This window comes from Acomys minous (genome assembly GCF_964271855.1).
Source record: "Acomys minous genome assembly, chromosome: 2".
In the NCBI taxonomy this organism is placed as follows: domain Eukaryota; kingdom Metazoa; phylum Chordata; class Mammalia; order Rodentia; family Muridae; genus Acomys; species Acomys minous.
The window spans coordinates 88,341,461-88,362,157 of record NC_140484.1 but is presented as its reverse complement, the minus strand read 5'-3'; the positions used below and the strand labels follow the sequence as shown (position 1 = coordinate 88,362,157).

Genomic DNA, 20,697 nt, shown 5'->3' with positions numbered 1-20,697 from the left:
GTGATGGCTTACTCTTATGGTGGCTCTTGGGGAACGATGTGGCTGCAGCAATGGGCTCAGATTTTAGCACTGTCATTCATCCACTGCTGAGTGAACTTTCAGCTCCTGTTGTCCAGGCGTCCTGCCGTACATCGCAACAACACCACAGCACCCCAAATGTGGGCACTTCTGCAATTTCCACACAGCAGAGCTTTCTATAGCGATGGACCTTTCCCCATCTATGATACCCTCTGTGTGTAGGCACTGAACACATGGCCACTGGACACCTGCAATGGCTAAAACTATCACATCTTATTTAATGTTAAGCCATTTTGATCTGCCAATGTGGCTACCGGCTACTTGGTTGAAGAACGTGATTTAAAGGTTACCAGCAGATTCTGGGACTCCAGGAAGAGTTTTAGTAGGAAGAAAATCATAAATAATAGTCGAGAACAGAGAGCATCCATGAGTAGGTAAGAGATAAAGAGGGTAGATGTTGTGAGTTGCCGGAAAGAAGAGGGTCCCACAGGGCAGTGGCAGAGCCCTGCGCTGAAGTGCAGGCTGCTTGGGGACACTTTAAACAGAAATCAGCAGAAATGTGTGAGGGAGGCTGAGGATCGCCATCAGAATGAGCAAGGAAACAGATCCAGGGCCAGTGTGGCCCAAGGCTAAGGTGTCAGGGAGCCTGGAGAGATTCCCAGAGAACTAGTGACCTCGAAAGAGGTTGGAAACGCCCACCTCATCCCTGGATGCCACAGCACCACACTGCTCAGCATGATCCACCCCTACCCAGCAACTGAAGGGGGATCCTGCCCATTGGAGATGCTATCTGTCAGGAGGTAAGCAAACAGGCATTCTCAGAATTAGAAACGGACAAGCAATCCTGAGGGCATTTGAATACCAGCACTGCAAGGAACCCTCCAGTCAACACACAACAGAACAAATACCTGAGAAAACAGACTGGTCCTCAATTAGTGTCATTAATGTCTGCAGAGATTCAGGATGATATTCCAGCCACAAGGCAAGAATAGGCTGGGTAAAAAGAAAGTGGATGTGCTAAAAATGATATAAATCCAAGCGCTGTGTGTCACACCTGTAATCCCAGAAATCAGGAGGCTAAGACAGGAAATTTTTGAGTTCAAGACCAGACTGGGTTATACAGTGAGACAAAACTTTGGAAAACTTATAAATAGAATTATTTTTAGATTAGTGAATGAATAAGTGGCTGAATATACTTGGGTGTAATACAAATTCATACTAGGCCAGTGGCTGTCAACCTTCCTGATGTTGTGGTCCTTTAATACAGTCTCTCATGTTGTGATGAACCCAACCATAAACTTATTTTTGTTGGCACTTCATAACTGTAATTTTGCTACTGTTATGAATTTCTTTCTTTGGAATAAAATTTCTTTGGAGACAGAGGCTTGTCATGGGGGTCACAACCCACAGTTTGAGAACCACTGCTGTTGCCAATGTTGAAATAAGACATTTTTGAATAAATACAGAAAAGATAGCATTCTAATTCCTTTTGTTTGTTTGTTTGTTTGTTTGTTTGTTTTTGTTATTTTTTTGTTTTTCCAGACAGGGTTTCTCCTGTAGTCCTGGCTGCCTTGGATTCACTTTGTAGACTGGACTGGCCTTGAACTCACAGAGATCTGCCTGCCTCTGCCCCCCCAGTGCTGAGATTTAAAACATGTGACACCATGCCCAGCATTCTAATTTCTAGTGGTCATTAGAGAGAAAAATTAATTTAAAACATTAAAATATTACAAAGCTAAAGAGAAAAACCAAAGCCAAACAAACATAACAAAAAACCAAAAGAAAACACACACACACACACACACACATACACACACAACTTTAAAATCTTATCATCAAAGAATTCTTAAGATCCCTTAACTTTGCAGGCCAGTCATCTTGCCTTATTTCTCAGATGAACAAGCTATGTTGTTTTCCATGACAACACAGATCAAGTGTATTTCATGTAAAGCGATGCTTTGCCCATCTTTGTGAAATTACCACAAGCCCTGGCCTAAACCACGCCATATTCCATTAATGAATAAAGTGACAGAAACTTGAGAGAAAACTTTCCTTCACTGGATGAGCAGGCCTCTGATGACGAGCTGATGTCAGCCCCACCTCCCCTGCAAGCCTCCTTGAAGAGATTAAGCTAAGTGTGCGCCAGACCCCCATCAACTCTTATTTTTAGCTCTGAGTTCCTCTCACAAGTGCGGTGACCTGGGTCTCGGAATTCCACAGGGCTCCCAGGCATGGCTCATGATTCGTTTGCAGCTACCGTGTGCACTGATTTCCAGAACAGGCAGGCTGGGGGTGGGGGGTGGGGGCGGGGCGGGGGGGTGCTGCAGAAAGGATTTAAACATAAAACTCTTCTTCTGAGTGCAAGTCTTTGGTCGTACTTCACAAATGCATCCCTTGGTGCCTTAGGCAAACGGCAATTAAAATAGAACCCAACTGATATTGTTCTCCAGGAGGCTCCCAACACAACTAAGAGCTTTGGTCACGGGCTATTTTTGGCAATTGTGTTACTCATGTCTTATTCACCCCCTCCCCTCAGCCTCCCCACTGCCCTTCCTTCAACACAAGCCAAGGCTGGTGACAGCCTCTATATATTTAAAGAGAGCAAGAGTCCCCTTACTCAGTTGAGCTGACAGAGACCACACAGGCAGGTAAGTGGATTGAAAGAAGCCTTTGGGCTCGGGTGGCTGAGTGACTAGCGGCCAGATGGGGCTATATGGAGTCCTATAGAGTTGGAGGTATATTTTACATCCGAGTCTCAGCACCCACTCTGGCTACATATGAAGAGGGTCAAGTTATATGCTTGATCCATATGTGGATCTAGTAGTTGGTTTAAACTTCCTAAAAGCATGATTAATATTGGGAGGTTTGGGGAGTGTGTAGGAAGGTCTGGGTTTGATTTCCTGGCGTCCTGAAAACAAAACAAAACAGAAAAGTTGGGAACCCCTCAGACAAAGCAATGAGCAGGGACTAATCTGGGGCGAAAGTCACTGTGGTAGTGAAATGACCTCCCCCCCAACCCCCCGCTGTCCAGACCCGTGCTGTGGTCTCAGAGCTGCCACATAAGAAGCAGAGGAGTGGCTCTCTAAGGAAGCACCTACCCTTGGGGTCTTGGTCTCTTAATTCTTCAAGGGTTTGATACAAATATAGTGACGTTTTTCTCAAGTACTACGCAGTTATAAAGCAGGTGTCATAGACACAATAGCACCGAAGAAAACCTTTCCCACCTCAAATCTTTGCTGCTTACAAGGTGTGGGTGGGGATTGACATTCCAGGGTTGTGGCTTTAAAATAGATACATACCAAATATGTTCAGCCACACATGTGCTTTTAGCCATTTAAAATTAACCCGAATTCCCGCCCCCCACCCCCACCCCCCCGCCCTGCAAAGACACTGTGATGCTGAAAATCCCTTGAGAGCTTATGTAGTGGGAAGATTAATTCCTTGACTGGGGTGAGGGTGGTTCCTAGGGTTCCCTCCAGATCTCAGTCAAGGATTTCCTTTCAATATCCAGGGCTTGAGATCGAGAAGTGGTTTCAAGCAATGGCCTGGGTGGAAACACGGGGCAGATCAAAGCTGCCCCCTCTAATCACTGTTCTAGCCCTCAGCCAGGCTGGTGCCTCCGCCATGGAGGAGCCGGGTAGCCAGTGGAGGGGCTTGTCTAACTGTGGTGCGATACAGTGCCAGTTAGTAAGCGGTACGGACTGCCTCCTAGCTCAGGGCTGGGGCAGGCGGGGGCCTAAGCATGAACAAGGGTAGGGGAATGCGGGCAGTCTGTGTGCACACTTTGGAGACTCAGTGTTAAGATATAAGATGTACACGCTGTGCTATGCTGGTTTTTAGGAAAACAAAGACCGAGGGTGGGGCAGGTTATCTTATGTGAAGCAATGCTATGACTATCTGTATGAAATTACCACATCACTCTCAACTGTAAAATGCTCTTATCTTTCAACCAGTTACAATGCGTAAAACTGCTTTATGTCCCAGAAAGTGTAGCTTTTCCTGAACTGGCTCTGGGACTCTCATTTGTGCTTAGTGTCAGCAGCCCCACAGTTAGGAAGAGGTATAGCTGAACCACAGCTTGGTGCCCGCCTGGACATACAAATTATCTGTATGTCCAGCACTCAGGACAGAGTGGGAGGCTGGATGGGGTGAGAGGCAGTGTGGGGAGCAGGGTAAGTGGAGAAAGTAGCAGGACCCAACAGGCGAACCCCAAGAGCCTGACCCGCAAAGTGGAGACGGGACCCTGGTAGATGCACACCCCTAACTCTTGGGAGCCATGAGAAGAAAAGCAAAGTCAACAGAGTCAAAGGTTCAAATCATGGCTCTGAATAGCCCTTAGCTTCCAAGCTTTCAATTTTGGAACAGGAAAATGCGAGGGAATTTGTGTGGACTGAATACGATTCAGGGAAGTGCTTTATGAAGTTAATATGACTGTATGCACAGACAAAGCCTTTCAGCAAGGGCACAGGGCCTTCTCTGAGTTGGGAAGGATGGCCAGCCAAGTACAAGATGATGACCTCAGTCCAGTGCTCAGAGTGGCTAACATGCTGACCACCAGCACAAGGTGACTGATATGTTTGTCAAGAGGAAGGATACAGGCCTTGGAATATCGTACACATGAAATACAACTGCAGGAGGCAGCCTTCTAAGCTTAAGCATGCTGCCCAGATCTCTGGGAGTACTTACTGCATAGAGGGTTGGGAGTCATGTCCAGAGAGAAATAGGACACCTGCCGAGGTGAAAACGGAGTGTCCCTCCCAGGGGAGGAAGCGGCCAGGGATGCAGGGCTTGTCTAGCAGCCCTGAAGCAAGGGGCTGGTGCAGAGCTCCACTGAGGACACTGTGGAGCCCAGCGATCTGTATCTAATGCTGTTAACGTGCTCTCTTTTCTCTCAGAGCAAGTGTGAGCATCATTAAAGTCCCAGAAAGTCCTGGAAATGTCATTCTTTGGGGGAAAGAAACTAAAATTCAGGGGACTGCAGCAATCATGCAGGGTCACGTGGCCAGAAAGCAACAGAGCCAGGATGCGATCAGGGTATATACAACATGGTCTTTAAAGTGCACAGGTCAGAGCAGAGCCAAGAATGGCTTCCAGGAGCAGAAGTCAGCCATGCTACAGAGGATTCCAAAACTGAAAGCTTGGAAGCTAAGGGCTATTCAGAGCCATGATTTGAACCTTTGACTCTGTTGACTTTGCTTTTCTTCTCATGGCTCCCAAGAGTTAGGGGTGTGCATCTACCAGGGTCCCATGTCCACTTTCCAGGTCAGGCTCTTGGAGTTCACCTGTTGGGTCCTGCTACTTTCTCCACTTACCCTGCTCCCACACTGCCTCTCACCCCATCCAGCCTCTCACTCTGTCCTGAGTGCTTCTTGCCTCTGACAGATACTTTGTATGTCTGATCACATGGCCACCATGCCTGAGAGCCAAGATTCATGGCTATTTCTAAGCAACGAATGCCTTCACAGTTTTGTGAAAGGTGGTGGTGGAGAGACTTCATGTATACACTTGGCTCGCAAGATCAGGAGGAAGCCACCCACTGGCCTTGACTCCTATTCTGGGAGCAGACAGGGTATGCCTCCTATCGGCCACAGGGACTCTGTGTGGGCAGGCTTCCCTTCAAAGCCCCAGGGATGAGTGGCAAAGCCGACTTATGGAGGGCTTCAGAGAGGCAGAGCAGGCCGAGGCCAAACCAGCCAATGCTACAGGCAGTCTGAGATGGAAGCGACTGTCCTGTGTGCTGGACACATGTGGGTAGCTGAGATTCTAGAGACTGAGAAACAATTGATTTGTGGTTTGAAATGAGGATCCATGGAGAGGAAATGGAGAGAGAGTGAGAGGGGGGGTAAGGAGGGGGGAGGGAGAGGGAGGGAGGGAGAGAGCGCTTTGCTTGCTTTACAAAAATAGATTTAAAAACTGTACAGCAAATCATGCCATGGAATCATCATGATAATATAAATGATAATATAAAGGCAACAAAATTCACTGGATCCCTGTGTGCACCGAAAAAAATATATGCAGTGCACTAACTGTTGTACTTTCACCCTTCTGGGACAAACCTGCTCATTTCGACATGCATGGGGCCGTGCTCAGGAGTCTAAGCCATGTGCCCCAGATCAGAGTGTTAGTGTTCTGAACGTGGCTTCGGTTCTTTCCAAAGCCTGGGTCTTTTCATACGCTGTTGTCTGCCTCGCTGAACTAAGAGAGGAAACGGCACTGGAGAAGGGACAACTGCTGAGCAGCGTTTCTGAAGAGAGGCTTCTTCGATCGCCCCCGGTTCATTCAGGTCCTTAAATTAGTCTCAGGGCTTGAAGGAGTCTAGAAGGTGCTTTGTTGCATCACAGCCATGTCAATGTCCATGCCTACGGGTGATGGAAGTCCACAGTGAGCGAGACTTCCAGCTCTGGAGGAGCCCTGTCCGTGTTTGAACATCACTGATTCCTGGGATGTCCCCAAGGCTCCTTCAGTGACTGCTTTCTATGCTCCATGAAGAGAGTGCGGGTCTGTGGGATCTCGGTTCTCACCAGATGAGATCCTTGGTCGCTGGAAGTGCTCACTCATGTGTCTTCTGCAAGAGATATTCCCGGAGTAGAAGCTTGCATACAGGTCAACTGAGCCAGCCTTTGAAATTCAGCTCCTCCCACTTACAGTTCTGTGATCTTGGTCAAACTTGATCTATCTATCTTTCTTTATAGTTTTCTCACACCTCCTCCAAACTTAGGACAATACAATTTACTCTGTTGGGCTGTTGTCAATATCAAAGATAATATATGAAATCTTTTGTAAACGTGAACAGTGGCCAATACTAGTATGGGAAAACAGCTCTGGAGTCAGAGGAGCTCCAGCCAGGCTAAGCACGTGATCTAGGACAGGGATGTAAATTCCCTACGTGCTCACATTTCCTTACCTGATAAGCATCTGGCTGGAAGGTCATGAGTTACCATGGTGCCTGGTCATGCATGCTCAAGAACAGTTTGCTTCAGTAGTTGTGTCTGAGATAGTACTAACTTCTTTTAGAATTAGCACGCGAGCCAGCACCTCTCTGAGCTGTCGGAGGTCTCGGTTCCAAGTCTTGGCTTAGGCATCTCTCCAAGATTTTTAAATGGACCTCTAAGAAGAACTAACAGAATCACTACGTGGCTATTTTTGTCTACCCCGCTTTGTCCTAAAACATCATCTTTCAGTCTTACGGTTGCAAGGGAGTGGGTAGAGAAAGAAAGAAAGAGGAAGGAGAAGGAGGAAGAGGAGGAAGGAGAGAAGAAGGAAAGGAGGAAGGGAGGAAGGAAGGAAACTCGGAAGACAGTCCAGTGAGCAGTTCAGCTTTATTTTAGAACTTTCAGAGGAGACATGACAGTTTAAAGTGGTAGCAGAATCAATGAAAACTTACATTCTGAAACCGAGGGCCACACAGTTGACAGAGTGGCAGTGCCTGAACAGAAGCGATCCTCTGAGCACGTCCCAAGGCACCCTCATCTTGGAAAGGATACTAAAGGCCAGAGAGGTTAATGGTTTTCCTGGACCACACAGCTTTGAAGAGGTTAGAATGAATAGGTTGTGGATTTGGATCTGAGCTCATTGACTCACTAGAGGATTCCCATCCAGTGGCAATTCTTTCATAGCCTGTTAGTAGGAAGCCCATGCCAGGCCATCTCTGAGCGGAATCAGGGTAGCCAAGAGCATCTATCTAGTCTGTTCCCAGATGGTATGGTAGGCCCCACCTTCTACCTCATCCTTATAAATTCTTGTCTCCCTTTCTGACCCTGACCTATGACTTGTCCGTGATAACAGCAACCCCAGGAATAATCCCAGAAAGCAGTGCCAGGTGGTGTGATGGTGACCCAGCTGATAAACAGTGCTGACTGACAGTCAAGCCTATATTTGGTGTCCCACCTTCAGTGACCCTTGCCAGTTCCAAGCAACGCTGATAAACAAATGGGCCCATCTCTTGGCACTGTGCCAAGGTAAATAACTCACCCTAAGCCCAGCTCTGGGTGTTGAAAAGTAGCTATTCCAAAGCAACGCAGAAGCCAAAAAGGCCATTTGCCAGCCAGGACCTAAATGTACTTTCCAATTGCAACGACTTGATTAGCACAGTGGTGTTGTTTGAGTTGCCTGAAGTAAAGAAAATAATCACATGTGCTTCAGTATAGCTCAATACTGCTTTAAATCCCCACCATCTTTCCATGACCTTCACAAGGGTCCTGTGCACAAGAGGACGTTAACATTTATTTTCTGCAAGTTCAAGTGATAAGTGACAATCAGAACCCATGCGTTCTGATTCAGGACATGTGACAAGACAGCTATCTCCTGACCTGTGAGCACTGGAGGAGGAAATGGAAGGCATTTTCCTTGCATAGCTTCCATTGCTGTTTTCCCTTCCCTAGGAAGGAATGCACGTTTATTAAGTGAGTCCCTGTATATTTCTGCTTTGGGTTTTGAATCCTGATATATGGATGGCACAGAGCTAAGATCACTCACTAACAAGGTTGTTGAGATGCATTAGCTGGTGAGGAGGTATTATAGGTAATATCACCCTCAGTTTGAAAAGTAAGCCTAGGAAAACGCATGAGAATATGTCAATATGTTCACACACACACACACACACACACACACACACACACACACACACATGCACATACACACACACACACATACACACGGAAAATGCATGCGAATATGTATATATGTTCACACATACACACATGGAAAAATGCTTGAGGATATGTATATATGTTCACACACACACACACACACACACACACACACACACACACACACACACGGCATCTCAGTCTCCCGCTAAACCTTCTGGGGCATGCCGATGAAATCACTGGCAATGGGAAATGAGAAATGTGACCCGAGGTTGTTTTCACTGAGAGTTTCCACATCGTCAGTTCCACGAGGGTCACTTCATGTTCTCAGATGAGACATAACTCCATTTCTCCTGCTTGTATTGCGTTGAAACTGAAGCTCAAAATGACCATACACACAATTGTGTGATTCCACTCTTTTCTAGAAAATGTATCATCTTTTATAAGGGAAGGATGGATCTGGGGAAAAAAGAAGTTAGCTAAGAATTAACCCTAGATCTTTGCTTTTTATGTAGCCATCTTGGCTAAGAATGACTATGCCACACAGTTTTCAAAATTCATTCTAACCCAAGAGTCTACAGTTTGAATGGAATTCAATAGAACTTCTTAGGCTCATTTTGGAGATATGAAATTATTATGGAACCTTGCTTAACTCTTAAATCTTCCACAAATGTTCCCTAACCCTCTTCCTGTATCTGCTGGACTCATGCTCACCCTTAAACACTGTCTGGATATGGTCTCTTCTGTGACCTGTAACTCACCACTGTTCTCATGACCGAACACTCTGGTCCCAGGTCTTCTGGCTCTTGTCTGCTTGCCTCACTGGAATGAGGGCTTCTCAATGTCGGGGACACAGTCACTCATTCTTCCATGTTCTCTCCTCGATCCACTACTTAGTACCCAGTACAGTGTACCAGACAGGCAGGTAGTGAGCACACAGTGAGTGAGTGAGTGAGTGCAGATCTGACTCCAGCCTTTCACTTCACTCTTTCAGTCCACTGAATACATTGAATGGCAGAATCGAAACATCTACAGAATGTTTCCTTCTTCTAAAGTTGTTTCCTAATTTCTTTTTTCTAAACAAACAGAGAAGGCAGAGGGGAAGCACAGGCTGTTCAAGATGACCTCTGAAGGAACAGGCAACTTCAAGGGATGCTCAGATAGGGACGGTCCCTTCTTCAGCCCCAGTGTCAGGTTCAGTGGTCTGTTTTCTGTTTACCGTCTGTTTCTTAGCAAAAACTGTCATTGTTATTGAGACTGTGAGACTCCACCCGGAGAGCTGACCCAAGAGGGCTTAGTGCTAATTGCAACTATTATAAGAAGGCAACTGTCTTCCCAGAACTGAAAGGGAAGGCCAGGGCAGCCTCTTAGAGTGGCTTGATAGTGCTTAGTGCCCATGATACCATGACGCGTCGAGCTTCTTAAAAGCCACAGGATGCTGAGGCAAGTCCTGAGCAAAAGACAGGGCTACAGAAGGCTACTGACTATCAACAGCTTAATTCAGCTCTGCTCTAAGGAAACTAAACATTTGGCCTTGCACTTACTGGCCCATGAACATTGTGGGTTGCCCTTTATTAGCATCTCTTGACATTACCCTCCAGTGAAAAGCTGAGAGAAGGGAGGTGTGGCTGTGTGGCAGAATGTGCCCCCAAAGGTGCAGGGGGACAGGTCAGTACCATTTCCCAGGAGCCCCCTGAGGTCTTAAGTCTTCTCACACACGGAACCATCTGGTGCCCTAAATGACATTGTCACACCCCAGAGAAAAGTAGGGGGTGGGGTGGGTATAGAGAAAAGCTCTACAGCCCTTCTAGGTGCACATAGTCATGTGGAGGGCTGCTGAGAGCACAGTCTGCCTTCCTAGACTGCTGAGCTACCATAATGCAAAACTATATGGCCGTATGAACTATGTGAACATTGCGTGGCTGGCAACGGTGTTCCTCAACAACAGACACAAGGCTCAACACTCAACAAGAGAATTTCCCTATTCTCTCTTTTTGCCAGCTGGATAAGCTAACCCTGTAAGGCCCCACTCGCGGCACCAGTGCTGCCTGCTCTTAGGCATTCCAAAGTACCACCTGCACTGTATTGAGATGTAAGGGAGAGTTGCGCTAGACAAGAACACATCAATTTCAGAAGCCAAGCCCTGTTGGGGGGTGGTCTGATGTATTTTGTTGCTAATTAATAAAAAGCCATCCCACCTGGGCAGGGCAGATGAGATAGGTGTGGCTAAGGTTCCCGGGCTTAGAGAGACAGAGAGGATCCTGGGAGAAGAAGGAGAAAGACCCAAGGAGAGGAGAAGAAGGGTTAGATGGAATAAAAGCATGTGGCCAGCATGGATGGAGATCCGGCCCAGATGAAGAACATGAGCAAGTATTTGGGATTATGGATGGGAGGTAGCTTGATAGAAGTTATTGGAAGCAGATGGCATGGGATTGGGGCAGGTATGAGATACCTGTCCTAGTATGAAAAGCAGTTAGAGGATTAATGTCTGCCCTGCCCAAGGTTTGATTAGCCCAAGGCTAATCAAAAATATAACAGCTGTCTGTCTTTATTGATTGCTAGCTAGGCATACTGATAATATTGCTTAATTTAAAAACAACAAAGCCCACTTCCAACGAGAGAACTTTCAAACTTTAGATGACAAAAAGTAGTATTAGCATACAATTTTATGTACGTTGAGTCTAGCTGTCTATTCCTTCCAGGAACCCTGGGAGATACATAGGGATAGATGTTGCTGATATTTAACTAAGCTGACTCAATAAATGGATTTCTCAAAGCCTCCAGTGTCTGAGCTATTTGTAGAAGGTGGCCATTTGCTGAATGAATGAATGAATGAATGAATGAATGAGTGACTGATGAATCAGGCCATCCCCTGGTCCTTAGATCACTGTACTTCTAGGTCAGTTTACCCTTAATGCCATCTAAACCTAGGGTATTTGATTTATATCCTTTTAGATTGACCTCAGCCAGAATCTTCATCATGCCGAACTGGGGCGGAGGCGCAAAATGCGGAGCCTGTGAAAAGACGGTTTACCATGCAGAAGAAATCCAGTGCAATGGGAGGAGTTTCCACAAGACCTGTTTCCACTGCAGTGAGTTAGATAGAGCCCCGTGGGCGGCACTGCTGTCGTGTGGGGGCTCTGATTTCTCATTTAATCCTAGCACTGACTGCCAGTGGTTCTCACAGTGTGGGCGGCATGCAGGAACATGGCCAGGAAGCTGTGAGAAACACGGCCCGTGGGCTTGACTTGAAGAAGGCAGAGTGCTCCCTTGAGCACTTTCTCAGCTATACACCAACTTAGAGGTGCTTTCAGCAGCTCAAAGTCAGGGCAAGTGGGCCTGGCCCTCATCTCTGTGACATTTACAAAGTATGACTTGGCAGAGAAAGGAAACTAGCAGTTGTCTGGAGCCAAACTAGAGCTGGCTCTTTGTGTGGCCCTGGTCAGCTGTCACTGAAGCCAGCTGTGACTGGTCTTCCTAAGAAAGGACTGAGGTCAGGCCCTGGGCAGCACATGCCATTTCTGTAAGTGTCCGGCTTAGGTATCAGAGCTTCATGAAGGATCTCTTTATCAGCTGCCAGACAGACTTACAAAAATGCCCACACTGAGAGAGCTCCGAGCTACCGTGATCTACCCAAGGGTCTGTTACGTGACTTTGGTCACGTCTCATCTCTAATCCCAGGTGGCATGCACCTGCAAGCAGAGCGAGGGGCTACACCTGGCACTTTCAGACTCCCACTCCAGTGCTCCGTGATGTCACAGTCTGCAGTTTCCTTGTACTTAGTCCTCTTCTGGGAGAAATGGGCCATGGCTTTGGGATGGCCCCTCACGACGCCTGCTTCTAGGCTACAGTGATGACTCACGTGTTAGCTTTGTTCAGTATCCGCTAGCTGGATCAATCCTCACCCTTCTGCCCCACTCTAGCAGCAGCAAACAGAACTTCAGTGCTCCAGCTCCTAACTAACGTGAGGGCTCAGAATTACATACTCCTAGCGTATCTGTCACAAACAGCGACACGCTATTTTCTCTGCTGCCGTTTCATGGTCCCTCCCCTCCTCAGCAAACATATATAGAGAGGAAAAAGAGGAAGAGGACTGTCCTGGGTGATTAGGTTGTCAAACTTACTGATGCTTTGGGGTTTAGCGATGGGCAATTATCTGTTAAGTCGTCTTATCCTTCCCTCATTGTCACCATTGTGTATTTACAACTATCTAGAACTATCTAGAATTCCGCAAGCCTTTGGTGTTTTTCTAAACATGGCCAGTGTTCTTTAAAGTGAATAGAATTGGAAAGAATACTGGAATTAAACAAGAAGGAAGCTTTGAGTCTAGGTTTTTCCATTTGCTATGTAACGTGGGAGTTGTTTTGCCACAGTGGGCCTCAGTTTCTCTGTCCATAAGATGAAGAGGGATTTTCCCCACAGTTCCTTATAGGAGAAAACTTGGGTTCTACACCTGGAAATCTAGCCTTCCTGGCTTTTTCTTGCTTTTATTAATTAATTTCGATGCCTGTGCAGGGAGTAGATGGAAGCTTCCCTCTGGGGGTTGTCTTGACTGCCCAGTGGAAGATGCTGGCTGTGCTCAGTGGAGCCACAGGAGAAGGGTTTGAGCACTTGGCAGTGATCTCCTTAGGCTTAGGCTGTGGGTGGGATGGAAGGGGAGCAGTGTGGGCTTCAGCTGTGTGGGCCGGGGCCTCTGGGGAGAGGCACACTTTTCTCCATCATCTTCAAGAGACTTCCCAGACTCAAGCCAAGCTTCTGCTGATAGGAAACAGGGCTCAGAGGGGCAGCTCCACCTCAGTTCCTCCCATCAGTGTTGTTCTGACTTCTAGATAAGTTCTAGCACTGACTGGGCCTTCCATATCAGTCTATCAAAAAAAAAAAACCATGTATTTTCCACAGTACTCATCCTGTAATCATAGTACCCATAATGTAAACCACATATGTAATATTCCATAGCACTCATCACCTTACAAGTATACCAATAAGAGACGAGGTAAAATCAGTTTTGAAAATATCTCACTGAGCACAATATGTATGACCTAAACCCATTATGTAAGTCTCATTACTCATGAGATATTTTATATTCTTTTAGCATTTGTACTGTTTGAAGTTGGGCATGATTTTGTGAGCATATCAGCAGCATATCAGCCGTGGCTGGTTGCCATGGTATTGGACAGCACAGTTCTCTACTCCTGTGGACAAACGTTCTTCAGGGGCCGGCAGGATGGCTCAGTGGGTAAAGGTGTTTGTAGCCAAACCTGATGACCTGAGTTGGTCCCATATGGGAGAGAAATAATTCCTTCCTACAAGTTATCCTCTGCCTTCCACTCACATGCTAACACACACACACACACACACACAAGCTCTTTAGAAGCCAGCGTTGGCTAGGACTTGTGCTGTATTCGTCACAAGCTGACATGGTGAGCTGGGAGTGAGCACTGAGGTCAGCCACAGCTCCGGAACTCACTGCTGCCTAGCAAAGGAAGTCACTGGTATCTGATGACAAGTATGTTCACTCAGCCAGTCACTCACCGGACCTTTGCACGGTTTGGAGATATTAAAGTCCCCTGGAATTCAGCCCATAAGCCATCAGCAGATACGTTAGCAACTGTGGAGGGTGCTGACTGAGGGCAACAAGGCCAGACACTGGTATCTACCTTTCATGCCCAGTGTAAGGCATGTCCCTTAAATTATTCTTCAAAGAAAAATGTGTTTTCCTATTCAAAGCATTTTAAAGTCTCTCATGCTATTGGACACTCTCTCAATGACTTTTTTTTTTAAAGCAAAGTATTTTTAAAAAGTATTTATTTATTCATTTTACATCCTGATTGCAGTCCCTTCTCTCCCAGTCCCTCTCTCATTTACCCTCCCCCCATTTTCCCCATTCCTTCTCTTCAGAGATGGGGGGAGTCTCCCATAGCTACCAACCCTTTTTGGCACATTAAGTTGCTGCAGGATTAGGCACATCCTCTCCCACTGAGGAGCACTGAATTTTTAGCCTATAGAAACTTAAATAAATTCTCTCCCATAACCCCATTTTCCAAGCTCCACAACCACTAGCCTCTGGCCCTTTCTACTTCATTCATAACCTCAGCTTCTTCTTTTATGCCTGTTTCAATTACTGTATTTTTTTTTAACAACAAAATGCCACTTCAGGAAGGCATATCGACTTGCAACAATCTTATCTATGCCAGATTGATTATAAAGATCATTTGGTACAACTGCTTTTCTTTTTTTAAAGAAACAAATAAATTGAATGTACATGTTTTATTATTTCTGAGGTCATGATCTCGTTTAGAGATTATCACTATAAACACTTGAGGGTCATTATTGCAAAGCACTACAGTGTTTTGTTAAGTTGTGGTAATTCCTTACACTCTCCACTGCCTTAGTGTTATGGTAGGTCATAGCTATGTGTGTTGAACTCATTTCTGTGTGTGGAGCTGTAGCTTCCTGGTCAGGGACCAAACAAGGGCGGGCTTCCTGTTGCGGGCTCAGACATAGACCTAAGTGAACACGAGTTGATCAGGGAAGCTAGCTACAGTCAGCTGTCCCAAAAGTGAGTGGTTGCGAGGTAGGATGCAAAGAAAGAATGGGATCCCTGAGTTTGTGGGAGATTAGGAACAAACTGCATATCCAAATCAATACGTTGTTATATGTATTATTAAATATTATAAGATTATTTGACAGCTTAATTTATATCTTTAAAAGTACCACCCTCAGGATTGCCTGTGCCCTGGGTTAAATTCCCAAAGCCATATGCTCAAGTATACACGACACACACACACACACACACAAATGCACACACACACAAATGCACACACAAAACCTTTTCAAGTTTGAAAAACAAAACTTTCTGTACATTTTGTCTTTTGACTTAGTTACCTTACATTTGGGGACAGCTGCCACGAGATAAGTAGTATACAGCAGCGAGGCAGCCTGAGCCAATGGGAGACTAAGGGGACCAGTGAGCCACTTGTGTCCCTTCTGCCCCACCCTGAGTCCAGAACTGGACACAGTATCAATATGCTCTTCAAAAACTCTGACAAAGGGCAGTGGTGATGCATGTCTTTAATCCCAGCACTCTGGAGACAGAGGCAGAGTCAGGCGGATCTCTATGAGTTGAAAGCCAGTTTGAGCTACTGCATCAGTTCTAGGGTGGCCAAGGCTACACAAAGAAACCCTGTCTCAAAAGACAAAACAAAACACAAACAAACAAAAAACAAAAAACCCCGCCAAAACCAAAAACCAACCAACCAACCAACCAACCAAACAAACAAACAAAAAAACCCAACTCCCCTAAAGCCCCCAAAACAAAGAAACAAACAAAACCCCACAAACAATCACACACCTTGGCCTCCAACCCCTAACTTCCATGATGCCATTCAGCACGATTTATTAGTTGGTTAGGAACGCTGTTGCTATCAGGTCCAAGACTACATACTTGGTTGCAGTGCTGACATCTACCTCTCTTCTAGTTGGGTAGAACGCCAAACATAACACTTCTCTGAGCTCTGGCATGGGGCTCTGAACACACAGCATCAGGTGCAGGAGAGAGAGATGGCAAGAGGTCAAGCCTAACCCCCTTTCTTCTGTAGTGGCCTGCAGAAAGGCTCTGGACAGCACCACCGTGGCAGCTCACGAGTCGGAGATCTACTGTAAGGTCTGCTATGGGCGCAGGTACGGCCCCAAGGGGATCGGGTTTGGACAAGGCGCTGGCTGCCTCAGCACGGACACGGGCGAGCACCTCGGCCTGCAGTTCCAACAGTAAGTTCCTGCCATGCTTCTTCCTTCTCTGCTAGTTTCCAATTACCAAGACAGTTCAGTCTGTTCCCATAGCAACATTTTCTGGAAGTGGAGAATGGACTCTATTGTTGACTTGCCAACAATAGAAATATTCACTCTGACCAAGTGCTAACAATGTGTTGTCTCTCTGAAGACTTCCCTTAAATTATCCGCCTTTCTAAAGGGCAATTACTTTTACATGATGGTCCTCCGTTTGCATGTCAAGAGAAAACCAAGAATGTACAGATGTTCCATTATTTGACCTTTTCTTACCCTTTCAGAGCTTCTGTGTAAATCACACGGATGTGGCAAGAAAGCAAGGGAAAGCAATGGCCATCCTCTGTGTGCTTTGTCATTAAAGATTTCTTTCTTAGGGTGTAAAATGAGTAACGTCTGCAGTGCAAAGGGAAAGGTCTGGGGATGAGCCTGGGAAGGAAATAATCAATTAATGTGGTTTTGTGGGTCTCCTTGGCTGCCTGATGCCTATACGGTGCTGATGTTCGCAAACACAATCCTAAGGGTGCAGGAAATCGCAATGGCCACTGCTGGCTCAGCCTGCTCCCCTGGTTTCAATGTTGCTCACCACCGACTGTGACCCAGAATGGAAAACAGTCTGATGGCGGCTGGTCCACAGCTGCTGTCTGGCCAGCTGGTATCTGTCTGCGCTTAGCCCTGCGGTGACTGGCCAGAAAGACTAGCTGAACTGAGAGTCCCTCGGAGAGCAGTTTACCATTTTGGTCCCTTAAGAAGGGAGTCATCCAGCACAGAGCCTGGCTGGAAAAGTCGAGGGATGTGTGCTCATGTGTTCACTAAGGGCCTTCTCTTTATTCTTTCTCATTACTCTCCACCCCAGCTGGAGACCTTCTGTTAAAGAGAGGGAGGTGATGCCAACTGCTCGCTGCTGCTTGGCCTTGCGTTATTTGAAGCCTTTTTCTGCAGTTGGGAAAACAGTGAAAAGCCCCTGGAGACCTGGGTTTGTTTCCTAGCTCCACCAGCAGGAGGCACCTCATCTTACCACTGTCTGGTGCCCCCTCTTTTCCCATGTCCATATCCACGTCAGACACTGGGAAGGCTCAGGAGATGCCAAGCACAAGGGAACGTCAAAGACTAAGAATGCAAGGAGCCAAGTCTTTGCCTCTATTTCCGATACTGCTCTCAAGGGGACGGGTGACTTTGGGATGAATGACAAAGGGTAATTTGTAATAATAAGGTGTGTATCAGTCTTGTCCTACAGTTTTCACCACTCAGATAATCAGCTGGCCTCATGATAGCACCGCAAAATCTGTAGGGAAAAAAGAAAAAAAAAAAAACAAATCAATAACAGCACAACAATGACGATGCATGAGTGTGCACAGAACACTCACTGAAGTGTGAAGGCAAAGGTAGAAAACAGTTAGAGCCAACACACGTTTGCCAATCCACACCAACAGGGCCTGTGCTCGGTGCTTTAACACAACCATCATACTTAACCCTCTCAGCAACGGAGACAGGCCCCATGATTACCCCCGTTTTCCAGATGAAAGGGGCACAGTGGAGTGAGGTGCGTCATGTGAGACACAGCTTTCATACTGTGTGCCAAGGGAAGTCTTCGTTTATGTGTCCACCAGGTCCCCAAAGCCGGCACGCGCAGCCACCACCAGCAACCCTTCCAAGTTCTCTGCCAAGTTTGGAGAATCAGAGAAGTGCCCACGATGCGGGAAGTCCGTATACGCTGCTGAGAAGGTTATGGGAGGTGGCAAGGTGAGCATGTCTGGGTGAGCCGAATAGCAGATCCTCATCTCCACAGGACTCGGGGGGAGACATGAGGGTGGGGACTGTGGGGGAGACCCAGCCCCTTCATCCTCCTTAGCTCCCACAACTTGTTTAGAAACCACACATGCCCCCCGTTTCCCAATTCTGTGACTGTTACCTAGTGCCCTTTGAGAACTACAACCAGCACAGTTTGTCACAGTAAGAAGGAATGTACTGGTTCTAAGAACTGCTGCCTAAAGGCATTGCATCGCATTTTCCTGGAACCCCTGGCATTATTAGTTGAGGGCCCTCTTACATAAGAGAAAGGACAGCAAGGGCACTGCTTTGTGTGCTGCTGGTCAGTGGAACTACAATGTGATACTTGCCTCCCTGATAAATAACTGTCTTGTGACTCCCAGCCTTGGCACAAGACCTGTTTCCGCTGCGCCATCTGTGGGAAGAGCCTGGAGTCCACAAACGTCACTGACAAGGACGGGGAGCTGTATTGCAAAGGTAAGCGGTTGCGCAAACTTTCTTGAAGCCTGTTTTCCCAAGGACCTGAGGGGAGGGGAAACTGTGCCATGCTTAGAGGCCTGCCTATGTCTGCCTGGAGTGAGGCCACTCAGCTTGGCAGTTTGGGCTCTTGGAAGGAAGCAATACTGCCTAAGGGAAATGGTGTAGCCACTGACCCCCTGCTCTGGCCTTCCCCTCTGGAAGTTTGCAGTTGCTCAGGGGTTTGGAACTACAGGTACCCGGAAGGGAGATGAGGAAGAACAGAGTCCTGCCTTAGGCCTAGACAAACAGCATTAGTCCTGAAAAGCCAAACATCTCTCTTGTTGTGGTAGGCAGATGCTGGTGTCTGGCTGAGGGGAAGATCATCCTGGCCTCATCTGGATGCCTCCCTTTCTCTTCCTGACATCTGCTTCTGATATTGCAAGTCACTTAGCAACCACAGGGACAGAACTGTCTTTTGTCCTGATCTTTGCAGCTCTGCCCCTTAGGTGCTTCCAAAATTCCGTGGTCCTGTGTAGATATGGTAAACTCCGGCTACCCACGCCCATCCCCCTAAAAAAAGAAAGAGCACACACTAGGGAGCAATATGTCCTCAGCCCTGCAGCATCTCTATTCTGCGGCTCAGAGCAGCAACTTCATCACCTAACAATGGTGTTCAAGAAGCTTCAAATGCTTGCGGTGGAGAGAGAGAGAAACGGGGAGTATGCGAGAGGTGGGGTGGTTAAGAGCGATTGCTAATTCAGACTAGGTACCAGGTGTGGTAGCACAGACCTGTAATCCCCACACCTGGCAGGATGAAACAAAGAGATAGCAAGCTCAAGACAGGGTTGTACAAGTGTCTCAAACAGACGCAAAGGCCATAGATTGCTGGAATCTTCCCCATGGAATTCGCTTGCGTCTGACAGGCAGCAGAGATATAGGCCTTCCGCAGAGGAAAGCAACCACTGGGGGTGATTCTAAAGACAGTCCTCTGGGCTCCAGGAGTGATGTAATCTTGGAAAGGGGCATTCCAGGAACAGGGGAGAGCAACCTCCTAGGAAGGACATTACAGTGTATTGCAGGAAGTGCAAGCACTTCTGAGTGCCTGGTGGGCACAGCAGGGCCAGAGATTCCAGCTGACTTATGTGGACTACCTTACAAGAAAGTGTCATGTAACACGGTGAGGTGCAAAGACATATAAACAAAGATTCTCAGCAAATCTAAGGACCGCTTTGTTTCTTTAAAAGTTAAAAAGGATGGTGTTCAGGCAGGACCTAGAATAGCAATGCTAATCCATATATTCTCTCTCATCTTCTGATTCACAGTTTGCTACGCCAAAAATTTTGGCCCCACAGGCATTGGGTTCGGAGGCCTTACCCAGCAGGCGGAAAAGAAAGAGTGAAAAGGTGTGCTTCCTCACAACCCTGCCAGCCAACGGCAGTGCCCAGTAATCCCGAAAACATTACAGAGTTTGCCCCAAACAGCCTCTTTTGTAGCTGGACAGCATTTGTATTCAGGAGCAGGCTGCACCAAAGTAACAAGAGAACTTTGGAAGAAAACACTGGAAATGTAATCTGCAACAGACACTTCATTATTTACTATTCTTGGGGTGGTAGAAGCAATAAATATTTTAGTGGTGTTGTCTATCTCTGTCTTCTTTGCAGAGGGGAAGGGGAGAAGGGGGAAGGGAAGGAGAGAGAGAGAGAGAGAGAGAGAGAGAGAGAGAGAGAGAGAGAGAGAGAGAGAGAGAGAGAGAGAGAGAGTGTCTGGTACGGGAGCATCTTCTTCATATCCAAGAGCAGAGAAGAAAACAGGAGGTCTGAGAAAAGACAGAATATTAAAGCAGATTCTAAGAGGAAAATAAAAACTAATACAATGACTAAAAGGTTGATCCTTTCGCCCTGCCATGGGCTGTGCAAAATTGTGGAAACAGAGAAATAACAACAAAGCTTGGCCAGGAGGATGATTCTCTCTTATTCCACAATTCCTTGGAGCTTAGCAATTTTCTTAAAAGTTCTTACTTCAAGTTGCTGCCCTCAATAATGAAACACAGCCAGCCAATTAGACATGCCTTCTCTCCCTC

The 20,697-nt window shown here is 46.8% G+C and overlaps 1 protein-coding gene across 1 annotated transcript; it reads left to right on the top strand.

Moving 5' to 3' along the window:
- The first annotated feature begins 2,550 nt into the window (after positions 1-2,550).
- Positions 2,551-20,260, top strand: CSRP3 (cysteine and glycine rich protein 3). Its single transcript, XM_084772906.1, has 6 exons — positions 2,551-2,666; positions 11,562-11,698; positions 16,205-16,373; positions 17,999-18,131; positions 18,542-18,635; positions 19,940-20,260. The coding sequence occupies exons 2-6, from the start codon at positions 11,587-11,589 to the stop codon at positions 20,014-20,016; spliced, it is 585 nt and encodes a 194-aa protein (XP_084629032.1). The 5' UTR covers positions 2,551-2,666; positions 11,562-11,586; the 3' UTR covers positions 20,017-20,260.
- The last annotated feature ends 437 nt before the right edge of the window (positions 20,261-20,697 follow it).